The following is a 22822-nucleotide window of genomic DNA, read 5'->3' as shown; positions in this document are numbered from 1 at the left end:
CAGTGCCGCCTATCAGTGCCCACCAGTGCCACCTATCAGTGCCCACCAGTACAACCTAACAGTGCCCATCAGTGCCGCCTATCAGTGTCACATATCAGTGCCACCTATCAGTACCCATAAGTGCGGCATATTAGTGCCTCCTCATCAGTGCCACCTCATCAGTGCCCATAAGTGCCACCTCATCAGTGCCCATAAGTGCCACCTCATCAATGCCCACCAGTTCAGCCTATCAGTGCCCATCAGTGCCGCCTCATCAGCGCACATCAGAGAAGGCAAAAAATTACTTAGTTACAAAATTTACTAACAGAAAAAAAGCAAAAAACATTTTTTTTTGTAAAAAATAAAAAACCCAGCAGTGATTAAATACCACCAAAAGAAAGCTCTATTTGTGTGAAGAAAATGATAAAGAATGTGTTTGGGTACAGTGTAGCATGACCGCACAATTGTCATTCAAGGTGCGACAGCGCTGAAAGCTGAAAAATGGCTTGGGCAGGAAGGGGGTGTAAGTGCCCGGTAGGCAAGTGGTTAAACTGAATAGGTTGTTTTACAAGCTAAGGTTTCTCATATACTTTAGGTTTTAAGTACATTACATTTCATTGAAGCCAGATGCAGACAGTAATTCTCACAGTGCCTCTGGGTGAAATAGCAGATTCTATATCACTCTATATCACTCCTCCACTCTTTCCAATCCTTTCAAATGCAGTGAAGGTGTATTAGAGAAGTTGATTATAATGGCCAAATTACAGCACATATATTATAAGGGGTCATGGACACCACAGCTCAGAGAAAAAGCTGCTTTTACAGGCATTTAAGCTTTTATTTCAGCTAGAAGAAGCTTGTGCTTTTTTGTGCTCTTTTGAACATTTTTATTGAGCTTCTTCAAGCTTCTTTGGGATCCTTTGAGCTCCTTTGAGCTTCTTTGAACTTTGAGCATAAGCATTTTTCCTAGATAGTATTTTCTTAACCACTGTATAAACAAAACAAAAAGATGGAACAAACTTTTTTGAGATTTTGTGAGCGGGTTTCTGCCTGTAGGAGCATATGCCTGCAAAACCATAGTGTGCATGGACACATTGGCTAACATGGTGGGGAGTTCCTAAGCAGAAAAATATCTTCTTTGAGCTCTTTTGATCTGCAGTGTGTATGAGCTCTTACAGTGTCTGCGAGGAGCTTTTGATGGCAGCGGCAAGAAACCATGGTCTGAGGAATCCCAGGTTTGAGATTAGGTCATCTCAGCAGCCTATGAAAAATCAGAGGATTCACACAGCAGGTTGTTTGGCAATGCAAATATAAAGCATGACTCAATTTTTAGTGGAGTTGCACCTATCAGGATTTGATGCCTTTCCTTATCCTCTCTTACCAGTCTCATACAGGGGTAGTTTAGGCAGACCATGGAATGGTAAGTATCAGAGTTGTCATGTGAGATGAGGGAGGTCATCAGGGCCCAATAAGTAGAATTCCACTAAAAGTGGAGTTATACTTTTAAGACCCAATGTTTTAATTTGCTGGAGTGTACTTTTCACAATATGAAAACCCATGCATGACATTGCTTTACTAAATCATGCTTATATAGACCAAATCTGCTATCTGGTAAAAGTCTTCCTATGCAATGATACCCTAATTGCTCATTCATACTTAGCTTGTTGCATTAACACCTCATTTACAGTGGCGTCTCCAGCTTTCACATGGGGGGGCACATGGGGGGACAGGGACAGAAGTAGGGGGGGCAACTATAAAAATTATATATATATATATATATATATATATATATATATATATATATATATATATATATATACACACACACACATACACACACACACACACAGTGCCTTGAAAAAGTATTCACACCCCTTGGAATTTCACATTTTGTCATGTTACAACCAAAAACGTACCGGTAAATGTATTTTATTGGGGTTTTATGTGATAGACCAGCACAAAGTGGCACATAATTGTGAAGTTGAAGGAAAATGATAAATGGTTTTCAAAATTGGCACCCAGGGTGGATCCTATATCTGGCACCCCCACCCCAGGCGGACAGGCAGCGCACCGCATGTCGACATGAAGTGATGTTAGGGTAGTATACTGGCAGATGGTATAGTGCCAGGTTAGGTGATATAGTGCCAGGTTAGGTGATAGTGCCAGGTTAGGGTGATATAGAGCCAGGTTAGGTGATATACAGTAGTGTCAGGTTAGGTTATAGTGCCAAGTTAGGTGATATACAGTAATGCCAGGTTAGGTGGTAGTGGCAGGCTAGGTGGTAGTGCCAGGTTAGGTGATAGTACCAGATTAGGTAGTAGTGGCAGGCTAGGCGGTAGTGTCAGTGGCAGGCTAGGAGGTAGTGGCAGGTTAGGTGGTAGTGCCAGGTTAGGTGGTAGTGGCAGGCTAGGTGGTATTGGCAGACTAGTAATGGTGGCGACTTGTAGCAGGACTGTGATATTGAGGCAGACAATCGGACACTAACTGACACTTTTGACACTTTGTCAGAACCAGTGACACTAATACAGTGATTGTGGCCCATAGAAATCAGTTTGTAGCAGGCAGAAGGAAGCATTTTCTCAGTCTCCTTTCCTCCAATGATTAGACTGCAACATTGGTACTTTGAAGGCACAAGGCGAGAGACTGCAGCAAGGACCGATCTATGTCAGGAACTGCACTGGAATTAGGATTTATATGACTGTATAATCTGTGAGCAAATATTTCAGTCCAGGAAGTAGATGCTGACCCTGGATAGTGCCACAGCAAATCAACACTATTTTGGCGTGTCAGATTCCTGGCTGCCTGCTGCACTCAGGGATGCCTCCCCCAAGCCCTACATCACTATTATATCCTGTAGTGAAGTGGGGTTTGGCAGACAGAACCACTAGGTGAGTGCAGCCAGGATCAGAAGTCTGACCCCAGAAGTATCAATTTCTGAAGAGCGGTGCTTTCTCCTCATTACAGCAGCATTGGGCAGGGTGGCGGGATAGGTAAGTATTTACTTTCTTCCTCCCAGGGGCTACATTTATTAGCAGAGTGATTTTAGCAACAAAGTCACTTTTCATGAAAAGTTGTATAATATGCATTCAGAGGGAAAGGCAAAGAGCTTGAATTTACAGAAGTTCTCAAATAAAATAGCAAGTTTGACACAGAATTGCGAAATGCATTGAGGCTTGTTCGCCATCATTGACGACACTTTGTCCTTGGGCTCAGCTTACGGTCATCGTAGCGCACGCCGGCTCGGACCAAGCCACAGGGATTACACTGAAGACTGTTTATGTTGGTGCTGACTATAGCACCATTAAATGTAAGTGCAAACTTTGTGACTTTTTTGTACGGGTAAATTTACATTAAAATATTACACTATCAGTGGCGGCTGATGCTCCATTTTTTAGGGGGAGGGGGCGGCGGCAAACAAATCACCCGATCCCCCCCTCCATTGCTCACCCGTCCACTCACCAGCCCCACACTTACCTCATCCAGATCGGCATCCCCCTGCGTCTCCTCTTCGGCAGATTCCCCTCTGCTTCCGCTTCCAGTCAATACGGTCGCCTCTCCTCTTGGCCAAGTGGGTCTTGAAACCCACTTCCTGATTGGCCAGGAGGAGAAGCAGGAAGACAATAGCAAAAAATTATTCGCTATTGTCACACAACTGGGTTCGGCACTGGGCGGGCACCCTTTTTGAAGCCAATTAGAGCCTCAGGCTCTAATCATGTGCTTAAAAAAAAACCCATTGAAATTCATACATCCGGCGCCTTTCATGTAATTAGGGGCCAGACGCATGGATTAGGGGGGAGGCACCCCTAATGGAGCAGCTGCCACTGTACACTATGATATTTTTTATCATTTTCTCTGAGTGTTTTCTGTAATACTATATGAGAGAGAGAGGGTTGGTAAACCTTCTCTACTACCACGAGATCTCCCGGTCCCAGTTTATTGTTAAAGAAGCAGGAACTGATAATATCCGAAGGCTGGTTATATATTGATGGTTGGTGAGTGTGCATTTTACACACACGGTTGGTGGAGCACTATAAGAAGGAGTTGATGAGTAGTGCACAAATACATTCATCATGGTGATTGGAATTCTCTCAAGAATCTTTTAATTTAATGGGACTTTTAATGGGAATTTTTTTTTTTTTTTTATATTCTATTTTGTATTTTTTATTGTATTCTTTCACAATTTTTTTGTATAGACTAATTTATGGTTTATCATTGAGCACATAGTAGCTTCCTACTTTTTCTAATGTCACACTCAAAAAAGACAAGCCATGTTTTAATTTAGACTGAGTTCTTGGGTTATAGTCTAGCAGTGGCCATGTTGAGAGACTTTCTGCAGCCAAGGCACTAAACAGTGTTGACACTGCTTAATTCCATGTAGCTTAGCTCTACACTGTTGGAGATTTAAATTAAGAGCCTCAGATTCTAAACACAGTGTAAGCTAACAATATCACTGAAACATTGCCTGTACCCTTGTGAAGCCCCTGGATTCAATATCTAGACCAGTGTTTCTCAACTCCAGTCCTCAAGGCGCCCCAACAGGTCATGTTTTCAGGATTTCCCTCAGATGAAACAGCTGTGGTAATTACCAAGGCAGTGAAACTGATCAAATCACCTGTGCAAAATAATGGAAAGTCTGAAAACATGACCTGTTGGGGTGCCTTGAGGACTTGGAGTTGAGAAACACTGCTTTAGACACAAAGACCCCATATACACTATTAGATTTTCTGCAGATTTTTGTCTTCCGATTTACCAAAACCATGTAGTGCAAGGGCCTGCCTGATTGCAAACAAATTGAAACGCTTAAGGTTTGACCACATATTATATGGTTTTGGTAAAGACAAAAATTTTTGAAGACAAAAATCTGCAGAAAATCTAATAGTGTGTATGGGGTCTAATTCCCCATACACACGATCGGACTTTCCGTCAACAAAACCGTGGATTTTTGTTAGAAGGTTGTTGTCTCAAACTTGTCTTGCATACACACGGTCACACAAATGTTGGCCAACAATTACGAATGTGTCAAAAACACGTACGAAGAGCCGAGAAAAAGGAAGTTCAATGGCCAGTGCTGCTCCTTCTGCTTAATTCCAAGCATGCGTGAACTTTTGTGCGTAGGACTTGTGTACACACGATCTGACTTTCCGACAACAAAGTTTTATTGGCAGAAAATTTGAGAACCTGCTAGCAAACATTTGTTGGCGGAAGGTCCGACAGCAAATGTTCGATGGAGCATACACACGGTCGGACTTTCCGACAACAAGCTCACATCGAACATTTCCCATTGAAAAATCCGACCGTGTGTACGCGGCATAAGCCTTGCCTCAAACATTCAACAGTCCAATGCAAGATGTTATTTCATTATATTTTACAGCGCTGTGATCTGACTCCATATGTTACAGATTCTTTTCAAGAACAGAAGCTGTGAATCATTATGTTATTGTGAAATTCAAACATTTTGCCTTTGTTTACCACATGTTTATTGGCTATGCAAACTCACCAACTCACACTTGGCTAAGTTACAAATTCTTATAATAAAGTAGATTAAAATTAATTCTTAAAATCTCATAGAAGCATTAACATCTATATGTAATTACAAAAGTTGCTTTCAACACTTTTAAAATTGCAGCTTTTATTAAAAGACTACCTTGTGATCCTGTTACGGTGGTTTGGTCAAGCACCTCCTATTATAGGGTGACAACTGCCTCCTGTTATGCTTCTATACTGTCACCCTTCCACACCCACTCCTGATGGAGACTACAACATCTGTGACACTATATAGCAGAGGTAGTGTTCTTACACTACAGAAAGTCAGGAGGTCCATGGATTTCTGGCACAGAAAACAGATATTTTTCTGTTAATACAGTGTTTTTAAGAAGACAAAACATGAGGAAATGTGAAGATATATATAAAAAAAAGTACTGAATTTGTTTTGGGTCAATATTTTTTGCCCAAATATTAACCACTTCAGCCCCTGGCCAATTCTGATACTTCTCACATATGTGTAAAAATCGACATTTTTTGCTTAAAAAAATTACTTATATAATTAAATATTTTTTAAAGCAGAGGTATGGTATCATTTTCCCTTAGGAGAATGAATAACAGCACATTGCTTGTGCTGGGTAATTTGGCCCCCTGTATCACCTGAAATACCTGGCTGATCCTGCCTGGCTATGCCCTCCCCTCTGTAAACTGACCATGTTATATCATGGCTGCTGCGCCCTGACACCTTGATCAGTTTACGTGCCTTCGTCATCCACAGCTCTCCTGTCCTCCTCCCCCCTCCCTCCTTGTCTGGTGGCTTCTGTGTCAGGACCCGCCCTCTCCCCTCCTGCTGCTGAAATAACATTTCTTATCATATATAATCCTCCTTACAATAGGTGCTACTGTCTCTGTGTTTTATGAAAAAAATGCAGTATATACCTCATTTCAGAGCGGCGATCAGCGCTCACGTGACCGGCCAGCTCTCTCCTTCCGACTGACGTCAGCGGGGGAATCTTGGCCCCACCCACTGCTTCTGTCAGAGGGGGAGAGGAGAGAGCCGGCCGGTCATGTGAGCACCGATCGGTGCTTGGAAATGAGGTATATACTGCATTTTGTTTATAAAACAAAATACCCGGGAGCACCTATCGTTAGGAGACAAGGAGGATTACTGTATATATTGGTGTATAACACGTGGCGGCGTATAACACGGACCCCAAGTTAAGAGGAAAGTTTCAGGAAAAAAATAAACCACTTTGAAGCAAAATAATGGTCAGTAAACATCAATGCAGCCTGATTAGTGCCCATCTGCCGCTTCAGTGCAGCCTGATCTGTCCTCATCTGCTGCCTAATCAGTGCCCATCTGCAGTCTAATCAGTGCCCATCTGCAGTCTAATCAGTGCCCATCTGCAGCCTAATCAGTGCCCATCTGCAGCCTAATCAGTGCCCATCTGCAGTCTAATCAGTGCCCACCTGCAGCATTGCTCCTCACTGCAGCTTGATCAGTGTCCATCTGCAGCCTTGCCGAAATATAGGCTGCCACTGAGGGGAAGGAGGGGACGAGCACTGCCTAAATAGAGCCGGATCTCCTGTGTACTCGGCTCAGAGTCACGCCCAGTCCTGCCCCTTGGCCCGGATCCTATGATGAACATAACGCCGGTCCAATCCCGGGACGTCAATGCTAGGAGATGTCCAGGGGGCGGGACTGAGCGTGACTGTGAGCCGAGCCAAGTACACAGGAGATCCGGCTCTATTTCGGCAGCGCTCGTCCCCTCCTTTCCCTCGGTGGCAGCCTATATTGGCGTATAACGCCGATAAATATAGTATATAAAGTTCTTATAGTGGGTTAACAACCACTTTAACAGGTAGAGAAAAAAAGGCTCAAATGCTCAAAGATGCAGCTTCTTTGAGCTACAGTGTGCATGAGGCCTAAATCTAGCCATGCGTGGATTGAAATTTGGCCCGTTCAGCAGGAACTGGCTTAATTACAGTCCGTGTGTAGCCCTCTCTGTTTAACCGAACGGTCCTGCTGAAAAATCAGCATCTCATCAATGCATGCAGCTAATGGGCTGCAGGTCAGTGTATTCTAATGGTGGGGGGGGGGCACTGTCAGAATACAAAGACACAGTGGGGAGATGCCTTATCCACCTAGAATGTGTGGATGTGGAAATGGGTTCAGTTTTCATTCAACCAAAAACTGAACCATGCATGACCAGCCTAAGTTAATCATTAATTTTAAAATATTTCTTTAAGTTATGCTATGTGAATGGAAACATGTAACAAATTTAAAGTAGGCGTTATCCCAATTTGGCTGCAAAAGTGGAAATACACTTTGGAACAGCAATGTTTACATAAAATGCCACTGTGGATGAAGAATGAATGTTCACATGTCCCGTATCTGTAGGCTCAGTATTTGTGCATTCAGCTTACTGCTGACCATGATTTAGGAATGCAGAAGCATTTGCAGTCAGGTAGTATGTGTAATGAGGGTATTGTACAGAGGAAGGCTGTATGTCATTCCTTTCCATTCCATGTGACCCAAAACAGACCTCCCCAGTCTGTAGTATACTAATCCTGGCTGAGTGACAGAACACAAAAATCTCACCCAGCTGCAAAGATCCTCCCACTGTCATACATCCCTCTCTCATCATCGGTGGTTCACAGCTTATTTGCAAGCAGAAACCAACTTCAGATCAGCTGCTCTCAACTTTTCCGGGCAGCTGAATCACAGATTCCCCCTGCTTCCAGTGCAGATCATATGGAGTAGAGTGTAGCAGACTAGACCTATCTGTCCAGGTCTCCCCAGTCCTAAGCTGTCACTATGAACATCACATGGAGAGTTTTGCATCTGTTCCAGCTTTGCCTGATCTTTCATATTTGGCTAATGAGCAACTGCCACTTGTACAATAACCGCTATGATGGGTAAGATACAAACTGCTGCTTTTAATGTGTTCATACAAATTTCAGGATGAGCTATTTTGTATTGTATTAATAATGTATTATCTATGACCTCAGATTAGTATCGCACATCTTGGCTTTCCTATGGCACATGACAGTATTTCTGAAAATGACAACAGAAAAGTGAAATTGCTGTTCTTCAGACAACAGTTTGCCTTCCACAACTGCAAATTCTTACTTTCAATATACGTTTTATTTCAGCGGTAAAACATTTGTGCAGTGAAAGGTTCATATGTAGAAATGTCACCGGCACACCATCAGCAAGCTATTCATCGCCATAAAACAGCCAAAACATTGCTTTGCTTTATGATGGTGAATAAATTATTTACTTATACTTTCTGCTGATGGTGTGCCAGTGACATTTCTACATATGGACCATCAATTAGATGGCATCATCCCTAATTTCACTGTTGCATCCAGGAGATCATGGTCTTTGGCTCTAAGAAGTGCACTGGATTACGCAAGTATTTTGACAATGAAAGGTTCATTCCCTGTGCACAGTGAAGTGCTATTAATCCAAGTGGTTTATAGTGGGAACCTTATCCAGCATGCTAAAATAGTTCTGTAACATATGTGATAGATTTGTATCACTTCCCAGTGCTACTCTATTATCGCCATTGACACCCATGTGATATGAGTAGATCAACAGAGTCACTTAATTGCAGCTTTGATTCTTGTAAAAATATTGATAAACAAATAATGTTGTTTCTTTAAAGGTCAAATATAACTATTTATTTAAAAACGATTGTCTACTAAGGTTGTGTTTCCTTCTGTGAACAATATAGTATTTATTATCTGAAGAATGATTTAGAATAAAAGAGGTAGTTAAAAACTTTAGCCTTGATTTTTGTATTGACATAAAAATGTATGTATTCTTAAATGCAAACAAGCATGCTGTTCTTCTCCTGCTGGCATTCAACAGCAATCATGACATACAGTTTTTTTTTTTTGGTTATTTGCATCCTCATTGCTTTGTGTCTTTATAGGATTTTTACCGAAGGAATAACCATGGGAAACATTAGTGTATTGTGTCTCATGACTTTATGGTACCTGAGGGAATTAGGAACATGACCTAAATACTTAAGCTTTACTAATTTGTTGATTTGCCATTTTTAAAGTTGGTTGAGGGGGTTACTAGGTCAAAGGACTAGAACAATGAATGATTAGCTGACAAATGTAAAACAAGCTTACTGTATATCTATGAGCTGCAATACTGGTAACCCTGCACAGAAAGTTAACCATTTCTTTGTAACTAGGTTGGCACTCCTATTTAATTCTTTACTGGTTTCTCCTATGTCTTTGAGACTCAAGTGCAGCCTTTCTCAACCTTTTTTTTTGTTTTGTTTCATAAGCTCAACCTTTTAACTCTCGACAAATCCCTGAATCGTTTTCAGTTCTTCTTGGAACCTTTAACAAAATAAGTTCATCAGGGTCAATAGGAAAATTCCACCTACAGTGGATGTCGGTAGGCATTATGCCACCCCTACAGCCCTCTAAAAAGATCCTTGGGGTCACGCTGCTGGTTTTGCCAAGTGTGTTTCCCCCTGTGCACTATACAGGCACCATCAGATGAGGTTTGTTCATCCACAGCTCAAGGTAGCAACCATTGGAAGAACCTTAGGGTTCCACAGAACCCTGGTTGAAAGTAGATACTTTCGTGAAAGATTTCTTAATAACTCTTTTCATCTCTTGTCGCCGACCCCCCCCCCCCCCCCTCCAAAAAAAAAAAAAAAAATGGCTAAGGTTACTTTCTTATAGCTAGACTCTTCTACAAGCAATATCCACCTGGGCATGGTAACACTGTCATGTTGCTTTGCAGTTATGATGGAAGTTGGGAAAAAGTAAGAATTCTGATATCTTACCAGTTTACAGCACATGTAGAAAAAAGTTCACACAGTTGCATGTAGATAAATAAAGAACAACGTTGCAACATCTGAACTGAACAGCAAATACAGTTACAGAACTCCTGATGGTAAAAAATGAGAATACACTATATATATATATATATATATACATAGGAGTTTGTTTTCTTAATTTTTTTTACTTTGATTTAGCTGGAAAAAATGTGAAAATCCTTTTAGAAAGTTGTGTGAAAGCCTCTATATATAAACAACTTAGGGTGCCATGATAACAAAGCACCTACAACAGAACAAACTTAAATAATAAGAATGCACATCCTGACAAAAGGCTAACAAAATAATCTAATATTCAATGAATATGCACTATAAGCTGATCTGTGCCAACAAACTAGCACTGTCATGTACAACTAGTTACCCATCAATCACAGGTCAATGTGCCATAAAAAGACTGAAAATTATAAGTCATGTAAAATTATGGAGAACTCGCTCTAGGCGTCTGTACCTGAAAAACACCTTCCTTGCCAAAGGTGCTGGCTCAGTATGTAGAATGCATATAAGCAGATAGGTGCACTCCAAAAATAGTAATATCTTTTATGGTAGATACAGTCCGTACAAAAACAAATTAAAATTGCAAACTGCTAAAGCGTTTCACACCGCTCTCACTGGTGCTTAATCATAGCTAATGCAAACATAAAATGACATGGTATAGATACACATATTCAAAAAATGAAGATCCAATCAGGGGGCAAGCTGACGCCATCATTCACATGCAAAGATCCACCTTCAATTAGGTTGATGAAGCAGCTGATTCTATGATTCTACAACTCTATGAGTAGTATATTAACCCTTTATGCATGGACATATCAGACCTCCATGTTGAATTTTCATGACTGAAAAAAAGGTTTTTCTATTGAAGAAAGACTCATTCCACATAATCTAAAAAACCTAAAAACAAAAATGAAAAATAAAACCATACCATAAATTAATGCATTCCTTTGCAAGTTTAACAAGTTAGATTGCATGATGTCGATATCAATATTTCATTATTTTCAGAACATTACAAATAACCAAGAAATAATCAATCGATCGGCTAAGTTTAAACTCGACTGGTTTAAGCAAACTTTTCTCACAGTCAGAGCATAGAGCCATGTTTTATCAAATGATATAATATAGCTAAATTATTTATATAAAACAAATTAAACTTAAATTAAGCTAAAATTAATAACAATGTTATACACCCCTGTACCATCACTTTCCAAAGAAATATGTGTATATGCATATATTCAATCATTTGGCTAGACCTATTATGTTATAATGAAGACAATTCTTTCTAGCTAAGCTGTGCTCTTTATAATACTCCACATTGATGTTTCTACAACTAAACACATCTGCATATAGTAAATCACGTTTACATATGTAAATATTCATTCATAAAAATGGGACACGTCCCATTCAAAGTTCATGCCGGATGGCTTTCTTGTGTTAAGAAAAAATATCCAATAGACTTCTCTTGTACAGAGGATTTTAAATTTATCCCCCCCCCCCTTTACTGGCGTCAAAATTCTTTTCACCACTTGGATGCCCAAATCAGATACCTTCTTTTTGGTGTATGTCATTCCAATGTCTTGCTATGTTCATATTGTGATTTTTTCAATATTATATAAATGGTCATGAAGGCGATCTCGCAGCCTGCAACTTGTCCGACCAAAATATTGCATTTGACATGACTTGCAGGTAATGACATACACCAAATATCTTGTGTTGCAATTGTTAAATGTTGTAATCTTAGATGTTTTACTAACTGCCGTGGCCTGAATGGTATCGCCTTTCAAGATATGAGTACAACATGGGCATTTAAGTGCCTTTAAAAATTGTAGCCAGTGGGCCTGTGATTTACTACTACTGAAAAGACTAGGTGACAACATTCCACCCAACATTCCACCCTAAAGGATTTGTGCAAAAATTGGGTCATTAGACAAAACAGGTAAATATTTAAGAACAATATTTTAATTTTGTTGAACTCGAGACTGAATGAAGTGGAAAAAACTGGAGTTTGGATGGAAGAACAAGATTTGTTTCTATTTGCATTTTCATTCCTTCTTTTAACATTCTTCTTGTCTCTCTTCCAATGTTCATACAGTAGCTTTTCACTTGGTGTTTTAGTGGCAATATTCATTGCTCTATATAAAATAGATTTGGGATAGCCTCTATTGACAAATCGTTTAAGCATATTTAATGCTTCTCCTTGGTAATCACTTTCTTTACTGCAAATGAGTTTCAGTCGCAGAAACTGTCCCACTGGGATGCAAACGTAAAAGCATATTCCCCACAGCTGACTTCCTAAAAAGACTGCTAACAATTTTGTTTCCTTCTCCTTTTAAATGTACATTGAGAAAGTCAGTTGACTCTGAACCACAACAGCCTGTAAATCTAAGATTTAAGTCATTATGATTTAGAAAGGATAGCCACCCCTCTAAATTGTCGGCTTCATTAGACACTATGGGTAATAGGTCATCTATGTAGTAGAGCTGCACAATTAATCCTTAAAAAATCGTGATCTCGATTCACCCCCCTGACGATCTCTCCTGCAGAGGTTGCGGATTCTTTCATATAAACAAGTGGAGAGACTACTATCTGCTCACTCAGCTGTCAAAAGAAAGCATCTGGGTAGTCTGCCAAGTCTTTAACTTGAAACATTGTAACTAAGCTTCCTTCTTAGATCAAAGGGATAGAACTTCTGTGTAAATAGATAACTGGGCAATCTGCCAAGTTTTCAACAACTTGTAAATGCAGGAAGTTTAACCACTTAAAGTCTAAATCTTTTTCTGACACTTCTTTCTAAAGTTAAAATGAATATTTTTTGCTAGAAAATTACTTTGAACCCCCAAACATTATATATATTTTAGCAGAGACCCTAGGGAGAAAAATGGCAATTGCTGCAATATTTTATGTCACACTGTATTTGCCCAGCGGTCTTTCAAATGCAATTTTCTGGGAAAAAATACATATCAATGAATAATAAAAAAAAAAAAAACGAAACAGTAACGTTAGCCCAATTTTTTTTGTTTTAATGTGAAAGATGATGTTACACCGTGAGAATCGTGAGAGGATCGTGATCTATCTTCTAAGCAAAAAAATCGTGATTTTCATTTTAGCCAGAATAGTGCAGCTCTACTATGTAGCAACAGTAGAATAGAGTGTCTGTTCGTCGGGGACTGTCATGTCCAAAAATGCGAGTCCTCTCCCACCAACCCATATAGATGTTAGCTAGGGAGGGGGAAAATTTAGCTCCCATAGAGGCACGGCATTTAATAACAGAGATAACAGTCTCCTTCGAACATGAAGTAGTTGTGAGTAAGCAGGTACTCTAAACTCAAGACAATAAACTCTTGGTGGACCAAAGAGTATTCACTATATTTGAATAGAAAATTAGAAACTGCCCATAAACCAAAAGAATGAGGAATGGATGAGTTTTGCAGGTTATCCATTTTAATCTACTATTCCACTCAAAATCCTTAAGTTTGGTTAAAAGCTGTGTATGTGTGCTGACTTGCCCGGAGGGGATTGTCTGCAGGCGCTGTGAGAGTTCTGCTAAAATCAGGTTCTGTGATCGTAGGGACTGAGGTTGATTCTTCCACGACATTAAACCATTGCATTAAACCAAAGGATAAAACATGTATTTAAAAAAATTAGAACCTGCAATTGATTCAGAAGAAGACAAAAGAAACGTATAAAGAGTTCTGGTTGTAATGGTCTTACAAGTTACATTTCCCCTTATTCACCGGCATCTAGTATCCATATGGTTTCTAGAAGCTCTATTTAGCTCTAGTTATTACACGCACAAAGCAACTAACCAAAAGTGTTTTACAAACTGGCTTTAAATGAAATGCCCTGTTATTCAATATCATCTGTATGGTTATCACAGGCTGTACGTTGAGCATCCTATATTTCTTGGCATCTTGTTGTCTAATTTAATTGTGAACTGTGTCCACTGTCTTTCTTGGGATCTTGTGCACACTTAGCATCACTCTGTCCTGCAGCCAGTTGACTGCCATTACAATGTGTCACTGTGTAGGAAGTTGGCCCCTCCTAACACTAGAAAGGTTGGAAACAAATAGCTTATTGAACCATGTGAAGGTACAATTTAAAAACATACGTGGCCCCCATCCACTCCATGCACAGGCATGTTATTGTGTCTTTATCTCTGTAAACCCCTGTTTCAAACCCGTATATGAAATGACATTTGATGGAGGCAATTTGTCTCCACAGTCTGACACCTTTTAAAAGGAAACATTTCTTTACCTGTTTAAAAAACAAGCAGCGTCAACCAGTACATACTAGTCAGGCTTTTGGTCTTTGACCATATTTCTTCACCTCAGGCTACTTTAAAATAGAAGAATCCTCCCAGGTGTTAACCACAGTCCATAACACAACACCAGTGTTACATTTCATCTAATTATGACCATCACTGATTTATATAGCACCATCATAACCCATGGCAGTTTATGAAGTTAGAGCTACAAAAAAGTTGTAGGCACTACAAATAATGGAAGTGGACAAAATATTTACAACGACAAATACATACAGCTGTAAACTAAAAAAACATACATTATATTGCCGAAAGTATTGGGACGCCTGCTTTTACACGCACATGAACTTTAAAGCGGTTGTATAACCTTTTTTTTAAAATTTTGCCTACAGGTAAAATACCTGTACGGTTTAGGAGATATTCACTTTGCATGCAGCTGCTAACGTCAGCGGTGCATGCGCTGTGAAGGCCCGGATGAAGGTCCGGCAGACGCTGCCGGACCTTGCCGGAAAGATTACTCCAGCGAGCTTGCACGGGAGTGATGTCATTGCGGCTCCGGCTACTCACAGCACCGGAGCCGTGAACCCGGAAGAAATACAGAGGGCAAAATGTCAGCTCCCTCGGCGTGGACCAGGATGCGATACAGGGACCTTGTTCTAAGGTGAATATTTAATAATGAGCTAGTATGCGGTACATACTAACTCATTATGTCTTTGCTTTACAGGGTTTTGGTTTTTTGTGTTTTTTTTTCCATGTGTGCATATACAAGTGCTTTAATGGCATCCCAGTCTTAGTCTGTAGGGTTCAAATGGAAGTTTGTCCACAAGGGTTTAGAAGTGTGTCTATGAGAATGTTTGACCATTCTTCCAGAAGCGCATTCCCATAGACACACTCCTAAACCTTGTGAACATCCTTCCCAGAAGAGTTGAAGCTGTTATAGCTGCAAATGATGGGCCAACTCAATATTGAACCCTACAGACTAAGACCGATATGCCATTAGAGTTCATGTGTGTGTAAAGGCAGGCGTCCTAATACTTTTGGCAATATAGTGTACATTAAAATACAATGAAAGTCATATTTATTCAAGGCTACAGTTTAGAGCAGTGGGGTCAACTTTCTTGATATAGAAAGCCTAAGTGCAGGCCCTGACATCACCCTGACAAGGGTCACATAATATATAGTGCATGCAATGCCACAGAAAGCTGACTGCAGGCATGCAGCAGGAAATGGTTTAGACTGGAGGTGTCAAACTCAATTTCATCGTGGGCCACATCAGAATTATGGGTGCTCTCAAAGGGTCAGATGTATCTGTAACACTATATAAATGTATCTACCCTTTATCATATAAATAATTCCCTCTGCATTCAATTATTACTGGTTTTAGTAATAACTTAAGACTTGAGCTGTGAAGGGCAGGTGCAGACTGGTACGGAGCCCACTCACGCTTCTGTAGCAGATGACACATGTCTGCAAAAGAGGGTCACACACCACTGGTATGATCCACAAAAAACGTTATTGTACACTGCCACATAGAACATGGTTCTGCCATAGTGTTCTGTCTGAGCAGTGCTCATTTTCAACTGGTATAGAATTATTATTGTCATAATAATTATAAGCAGATGTCCACACCCCCCCACCCGCATTACTTCAGATGTCTAGAGCCCCCCACCCGCCCTTATATCACAGTGTACCCCCCTTATCTTGTACTGCTGCCGGGAAAAAGCTGGAGATGGAGCTGGGAAGCAGAGAGTGCACGGTCTGGACGAGGACCTGAGGGGGGCTGGAGTGAGCTGTCAGAGTCTACTGAATGGTGAGATCAGGGGAGGCAGGGACGAGGGGGTGTTGCGGTTTCACAGAGAGTTGCAAGATCTGTAGGAGGAGTTCTGTCCTCCTCTCTGCTGCTGACTGTTGAGATGGGATGGCAGGGACGAGCCTGTCAGCAACTGTGTTATAGAAGTGCAGGATCTAGGATCAGAGAGTTCTGTCCACCTCTCTGCTGTCAACTGCTGAGACAAGGTGGGGTGGAGACAAGGAGGGTGCTGCTGCTGCAGGAGAGGTGAAATAGCCTGGAGAGCCAGATTCAGGCCATGGGCCTTGTGTTTGACACATGTGGTTCAAACCATGCATACGCTATAGGATTTGTTGAAGACTGGGGACATGCTATAGGAGTTGTTGGAGACCCTCTCAGCAAGGTCCACTATAAAAGAACAGAGGGAAAAAAATGAAGAGGGAAAGGACAGAACAGGAAAAATAAAGACAGTGTAACAGAAATAAACCAAGCCATTTACCTACTAGATGTGGAAAGAAGATTTTCCTTCCCCGACCTTAGTAAATACCATGGTAAGGGAAACACTATTTTCTGTGGGGGCTTCAAGGGAAAAGGGCCAGTAAATGGCAAGGGGCCACATATGGCCTCCAAGCCACAGAACGACCACCCAAACTATAGAATAATTGGTGAATAATTATCTGAAAAAACAATTGTATATTAGCAGTCTGATGTAGGATGCATTTGTGTCCCGGTCCACAAAATACAGTGCCTCGTACAAGCTTATCAATATTCTAGCAGTTTTTTTTCATCTTTATTCTGAAAGCACAGAATGTTTACACAGAAAGGATCATGTCATAGTCACTTGCCATCAGTTTATTATCATTTTAAGTATTCTTCTGCTATGTTAAGGGGAAAGTAAGAGCTTCCAACTTTTATGATTTTTTTTTAAATTTATAACATTGCTTTTGTTTAAAAGGGATGCAGAGTAAAAGTAACATAACCTATATAGACATGATGTCATTATGCTGCTCCCATACTCCAAAGACATGCTGGTAGGTTCATTGGATCCTGTCTAAATTGGCCCTACTATGCGTATGTATGAATGTAGGTTAGAGAACTTAAATTGTAAGCCCCCTGAGGACATGCCCTGATATGAATGTTCACTATGTAGGTAAAGCGCTGTGTAAATTAATGACGCCATATAAGTAATATATAAATAAATAATAAATATGTAGACACTAAAGTCATTGCCATTTATCACAGCAATTATTTTTCTTTGATATTGCCATTATATACTTTCATTGTCTAGCAACTTATATTGTTCCTGCTATCAGAACAACTATCTGAAAACTATTCAGCAATAGTCATGTCTGGGGAAGGTGTTAAATGATTCTGGAGAATGTTCAGTTCCAACTTAATCCACAATCTCCTTTAAGGCTGAACTTTGGCCAAAAATGTTTTAATGTTTTTTGTCCATTTGCACTGTGAAAAAAAATGAAGTGCATGGCCATTGCTGCACTATTTCATAATACTCTTACCTAGGTTTTAGGACCAGAAGTTCGACGTTGACTGTACTGTATGAGGGAATGAAATTAAGAGTATTATGTAATGCAGTAGTGGCTGCATGTTGCACACACTGCATTAGTGTTCATTCATTTTACAGTGCAAATGGCCAAAAATGTTGATTTTGGCCTAAGTTCAACTTTCAAATCAGGATTCCTATGACTTAACAATTTAGAGCTGGACGAGCAACTGAAAGATTGCTGTTCATATCTGTATAATATTGTCATTTGTCAATAGTACATTTATTGGTCTTTGGATGTGAAGGAAACAGTCATGAGTAGAGCTATCCGGAACTTACCTGCTTAGACCAAAATAACCTATTCTCTACTACTATATGGCAGTGAACAGCTCAAATGAAGAAAAATAGCCTGTGTTGACAGAAAAAATAATGGCAGATTATTATTTTATTAAACGTTTCTAAATTAAATGCAGTTGTCATCAAGAAATAAAATAAAAGTCTCATATTTACTTACTTACTAGTCAGAAAGGAAAAAGGATGTAGAATGGCAAATGTTGGTAACATATGCATAAATTGCAAGACAGATCAAGGAGCTCTCCAAAATTCTAACACTGGAAGTAATATTCTGCTTCCTTCCTTCTGTTTTTAATGAATTCAGCATTGTGCTCACTATCATACTAAAATGTTGCTGGTAATAGGCGGAAGTAAATCAATTGCAGTACAGTACTAAAGTTTATTTTAATATACTAGGAAATGTTTTACCTTTTTAGAACAAGGTCGTTTTGAAATAGGGAGCAAGATGTTGACTGTAGCAATTGTTTGCATGTGAAATTCCATGTTAAACATTTAATTTATATTTTTATAAATACATTAGGCACAATTATTAAAGCTTGAACACAAGGTTAAAGCGTAACTAAATCCAAAAACAATAAATTAATGTATTGTAGCTTAACAATCATTGGATGTGGTGGTTGCCTTATGCCGCATACACGCGATCGGGATTTTGGTTGGAAAAAGATATGACGGCTTTTCTGATGGGATTCCGCACAAGCTTGCCTTGCATACACACAGTCACACAAAAGTTTGCTGAACTTTCGACCGTCAAGAATGCGGTGAAGTACAACACTACAACGAGCCGAGAAAATGAAGTTCAATGCTTCTGAGCATGCGTCGAATTGTTTCCGAGCATGAGTAGGAATGTTGCGTGTCGGAATTGCTACAGACGATCGCATTTTCAGATAGGAACTTTTTCCGACCGAAAAATTGAGAACATGCTCTCAATCTTTTGCTGGATGGAATTTGGCCAGTAAAAGTCCGATGGAGCATACACACGGTCACATTTTCCGACCAAAAGCTCTCATCGGTCTTTTGCTGGCCAAATTTCCGATCGTGTGTACGCGGCATTAAACTTTTTTCCAACTTTTATTCCTTTATTGTAATCTTGTGATCATCCAGTAACACATCTCATGTCTTAGAATGGCTACATTCACTTCTCCACTGGATGTACGGTAGAGAAGCATAGCCACTAGTAGATTTAGAGCCGAACTCCAGCTATTACTTTTTAACCACTTGCCGACCGGCTCATGCCGATATATACATCGGCAGAAGGGCTCTCCTGCGTAAACTGACGTACCGGTATGTCAGTCCGTAAAAGCAGGGTACTGCGGACTCGATGTCCGCTAGCGGCCCACGATCGTAGCAAGGAGAGGCAGAACAGGGGAACTGCCTATGTAAACAAGACATTTCCCCATTCTGCCTAGTGACATGACAGGGATCTACTGCTCCCAGGGATTGGGAGCAGTGATCTCTGTCATGTTTCAGTAAGCCCACCCCCCCTACAGTTAAAGCACGCTGAGGGAACACACTTAACCCCTTGATCGCCCCCTAGTGTTAACCCCTCCCCTGCCAGTGTCATTTTTACATTGATCAGTGAATTTTTTTTTAGCACTGATCAATGTAATAATGTCACTGGTCTCCAAAAAGTGTAATTTGGGGTCAGATTTGTCCGCCGCAATGTTGCAGTCCCGCTAAAAATCGCAGATCGCCACCATTATCGGTAAAAACAATAAAACAAAGTCCCTAAATCGATCCCATAGTTTGTAGATGAGAAAACTTTTGTGCAAACCAATCAATATATGCCTATTGCGATTTTTTTTTACCAGAAATATGTAGAAGAATATATATTGGCCTAAACTGATAAATACATTTGTTTTTTTTTTTGTTTTTTGTTTTTTTTAATTGTCGCTCTTTTTTTGTTTAAAGCGCAAAAAATAAAAACCGCAGAGATGATCAATTACCACCAAATGAAAGCTCTATTTGTGGGAAAAAAAGGATGTCAATTTTGTTTCGATACAGCGTCGCACGACCGCGCAATTGTCAGTTAAAGCAACACAGTAAAGTATCGCAAAAAATGGTCTGGTCATTAAGGGGGCAAATTCTTCCAAGGCTGGAGTGGTTAAGCAGTTCCAGGAATACTTTTTTTCTTTTTGGAATAAGGGTTTTACATAGTTGAAAAATAGCTGACGATCGTAAGCACCCCTATCAGTTGTAAATGGTTTGTCCCAACCCTCTAGCTGCCAATTTTCATGGACAGCTTGATATGTTCAAAAACAACAGACTTAGGAGGCAGGATCATCAGGTAGTAAACTACATTACAGGGAGACTCAGGAAAACAAAGACTGCTGTGTTAAAACTACTGACAGGCTGTATCATGTAGATCATTTTGGATTGTGGTGATAGTCAGTGCTGGGACAAGGCCATTTGGTGCCCAGGGCGAAGATGTCAAACTGCGCCCCCCCCCCCGTTTTTAATAAAGAATCAATGTTGTTTCAAAACAAGAATATATCAAGCAGTGGAACAGCCGCTATGATCGTTCCTATTGTGTAGAGAATAGCCGGCTAAAAAAGTTGATATCTGAATGATGCCTGTAGCTGCACCCAACATTCAGATATCCCCACACAAAGTCAAGGACGTCGTATGAAAACCGGCGGGCGGGAAGTGGTTAAAACGCATTTTTTTTTACACAAAGTTATCCGTTTATACAATATTTCTAACACATAGCATGCACATACCAAAAATGACACCCCAAAATAGATTCTCCTACTCCTCCTGAGTATAGCGATACCACATGTGTGAGACTTCCACAGCCTGGCCACATACAGAGGCCGAGTACAGCCGAGTATGGCTGGGTATGGCTGAGCATGGCTGGGTATGGCTGGGTATGGCTGGGTATGGCAGAGTATGGCTGGGTATCGCCGAGTATTGCAGGGTATTGCGGGGTATTGCAGAGTATGGCAGGGTATCGCCGAGTATCACAGAGTATGGCTGGGTATTGCAGGGTATTGCACGGTATTGCGGGGCATTGCGGGGTATTGCAGAGTATTGCGGGGTATTGCAGGGTATTGCAGAGTATTGCGGGGCATTGCGGGGTATTGCAGAGTATTGCGGGGTATTGCAGGGTATTGCAGAGTATTGCACAGTATTGTGGGGTATTGCAGAGTATAGCACAGTGTTGCGGGGTATTGCAGAGTATTGCACAGTATTGTGGAGTACTGCAGAGTATTGCACAGTGTTGCAGAGTATTGCACAGTATTGTGGGGTATTGCAGAGTATTGCACAGTGTTGCGGGGTATTGCAGAGTATTGCGGGGTATTGCAGAGTATTGCACAGTGTTGCTGGGTATTGCAGAGTATTGCGGGGTATTGCAGAGTATTTCAGGGTATTGCAGAGTATTGCACAGTATTGTAGTGTATTGCAGAGTATTGCACAGTGTTGCGGGGTATTGCAGAGTATTGCGGGGTATTGCAGAGTATTGCACAGTGTTGCTGGGTATTGCAGAGTATTGCGGGGTATTGCAGAGTATTTCAGGGTATTGCAGAGTATTGCACAGTATTGTGGGGTATTGCAGAGTATTGCACAGTATTGTAGTGTATTGCAGAGTATTGCACAGCGTTGCGGGGTATTGCAGAGTATTGTGGGGTATTGCAGAGTATTGCAAAGTGTTGCGGGGTATTGCACAGTATTGCTGGGTATTGCAGAATATTTCAGGGTATTGCAGAGTATTGCACAGTATTGTGGGGTATTGCAGAGTATTGCACAGTGTTGCGGGGTATTGCAGAGTATTGCGGGGTATTGCAGAGTATTGCACAGTATTGTGGGGTATTGCAAAGTTTTGCACAGTGTTGTGGGGTATTCAGCAGTGGTGGTCACTGGTCATTAACCTCACCTCAGCCTCCTCCCCTCCCCCAATCCAGCCATTTATTAATCTGTTTTTAAGCCTGGTTTCACACATGTGCGGTGCGAATTGAAGCTCAGGTTTCACTGGGGAGATAACAATCTCCTGTTCAACGGATTCATTGCGTTTTTGCTCAGGATTAGAGAGCAGGGAGAGGGGGAGGGAGGGGGAGGGAGAGGGGGAGGGAGAGGGGGAGGGAGGGGGGGGGAGAGGGGGAGGTGTAGTGAGGAGAAAGAGAAAATCTTTGTTCAGAACGCAATGCATCTGCGAATCAGATGCGTTCCCATAGGAGATAATAGGCTTGTAGTTCGCACCGCAATGCCCAAAAAACGCACACGTTTTTTGTGCAATGCGCAGTGTGAATGCAACGCACATATGTGAACCAGATGCATTCATATGAATGTATTTTAAAATGTCCTGCGAATTAGATGCGGTGTAAGCCGCATCTAATTCGCATAGGTGTGAACCCGGGCTTAGTGTTTACTTACACAAGTTCAGACTCAGAAGTTATGAGTCTGAACTTGTGAAAGTAAACACTAAAAAACAGATTAATAAATGGCTGGATTGGGGGAGGGGAGGAGGCTGAGGCGAGGTTAATGACCAGTGACCACCACTGCTGAAGATCTGAGTCAGAACACTGGCACACATGACACTGGCACTGCACTCTTCTACCTTCCAGATTGAATCCAGCAGCCTGAGCCAGCCAGCCAGGCAG

General features: G+C 40.9%; 1 protein-coding gene across 1 annotated transcript in view; it reads left to right on the top strand.

Annotated features, from left to right (window-relative positions):
* Window positions 1-8088: 8088 nt before the first annotated feature.
* Window positions 8089-22822, top strand: part of CPA6 (carboxypeptidase A6) — a 233276-nt gene continuing 218542 nt past the window's right edge. The window contains exon 1 of the mRNA XM_073631774.1: window positions 8089-8379. Coding sequence (XP_073487875.1) covers window positions 8279-8379 — 101 coding nt within the window. The 5' untranslated portion in view covers window positions 8089-8278. The remainder of the gene's footprint in view (window positions 8380-22822) is intronic.

Source organism: Aquarana catesbeiana, linkage group LG05, assembly GCF_042186555.1.
Source record: "Aquarana catesbeiana isolate 2022-GZ linkage group LG05, ASM4218655v1, whole genome shotgun sequence".
NCBI classification, from domain to species: domain Eukaryota; kingdom Metazoa; phylum Chordata; class Amphibia; order Anura; family Ranidae; genus Aquarana; species Aquarana catesbeiana.
The sequence above is the reverse complement of the archived record's forward strand: the minus strand, read 5'-3'. Positions and strand labels throughout refer to the sequence as shown.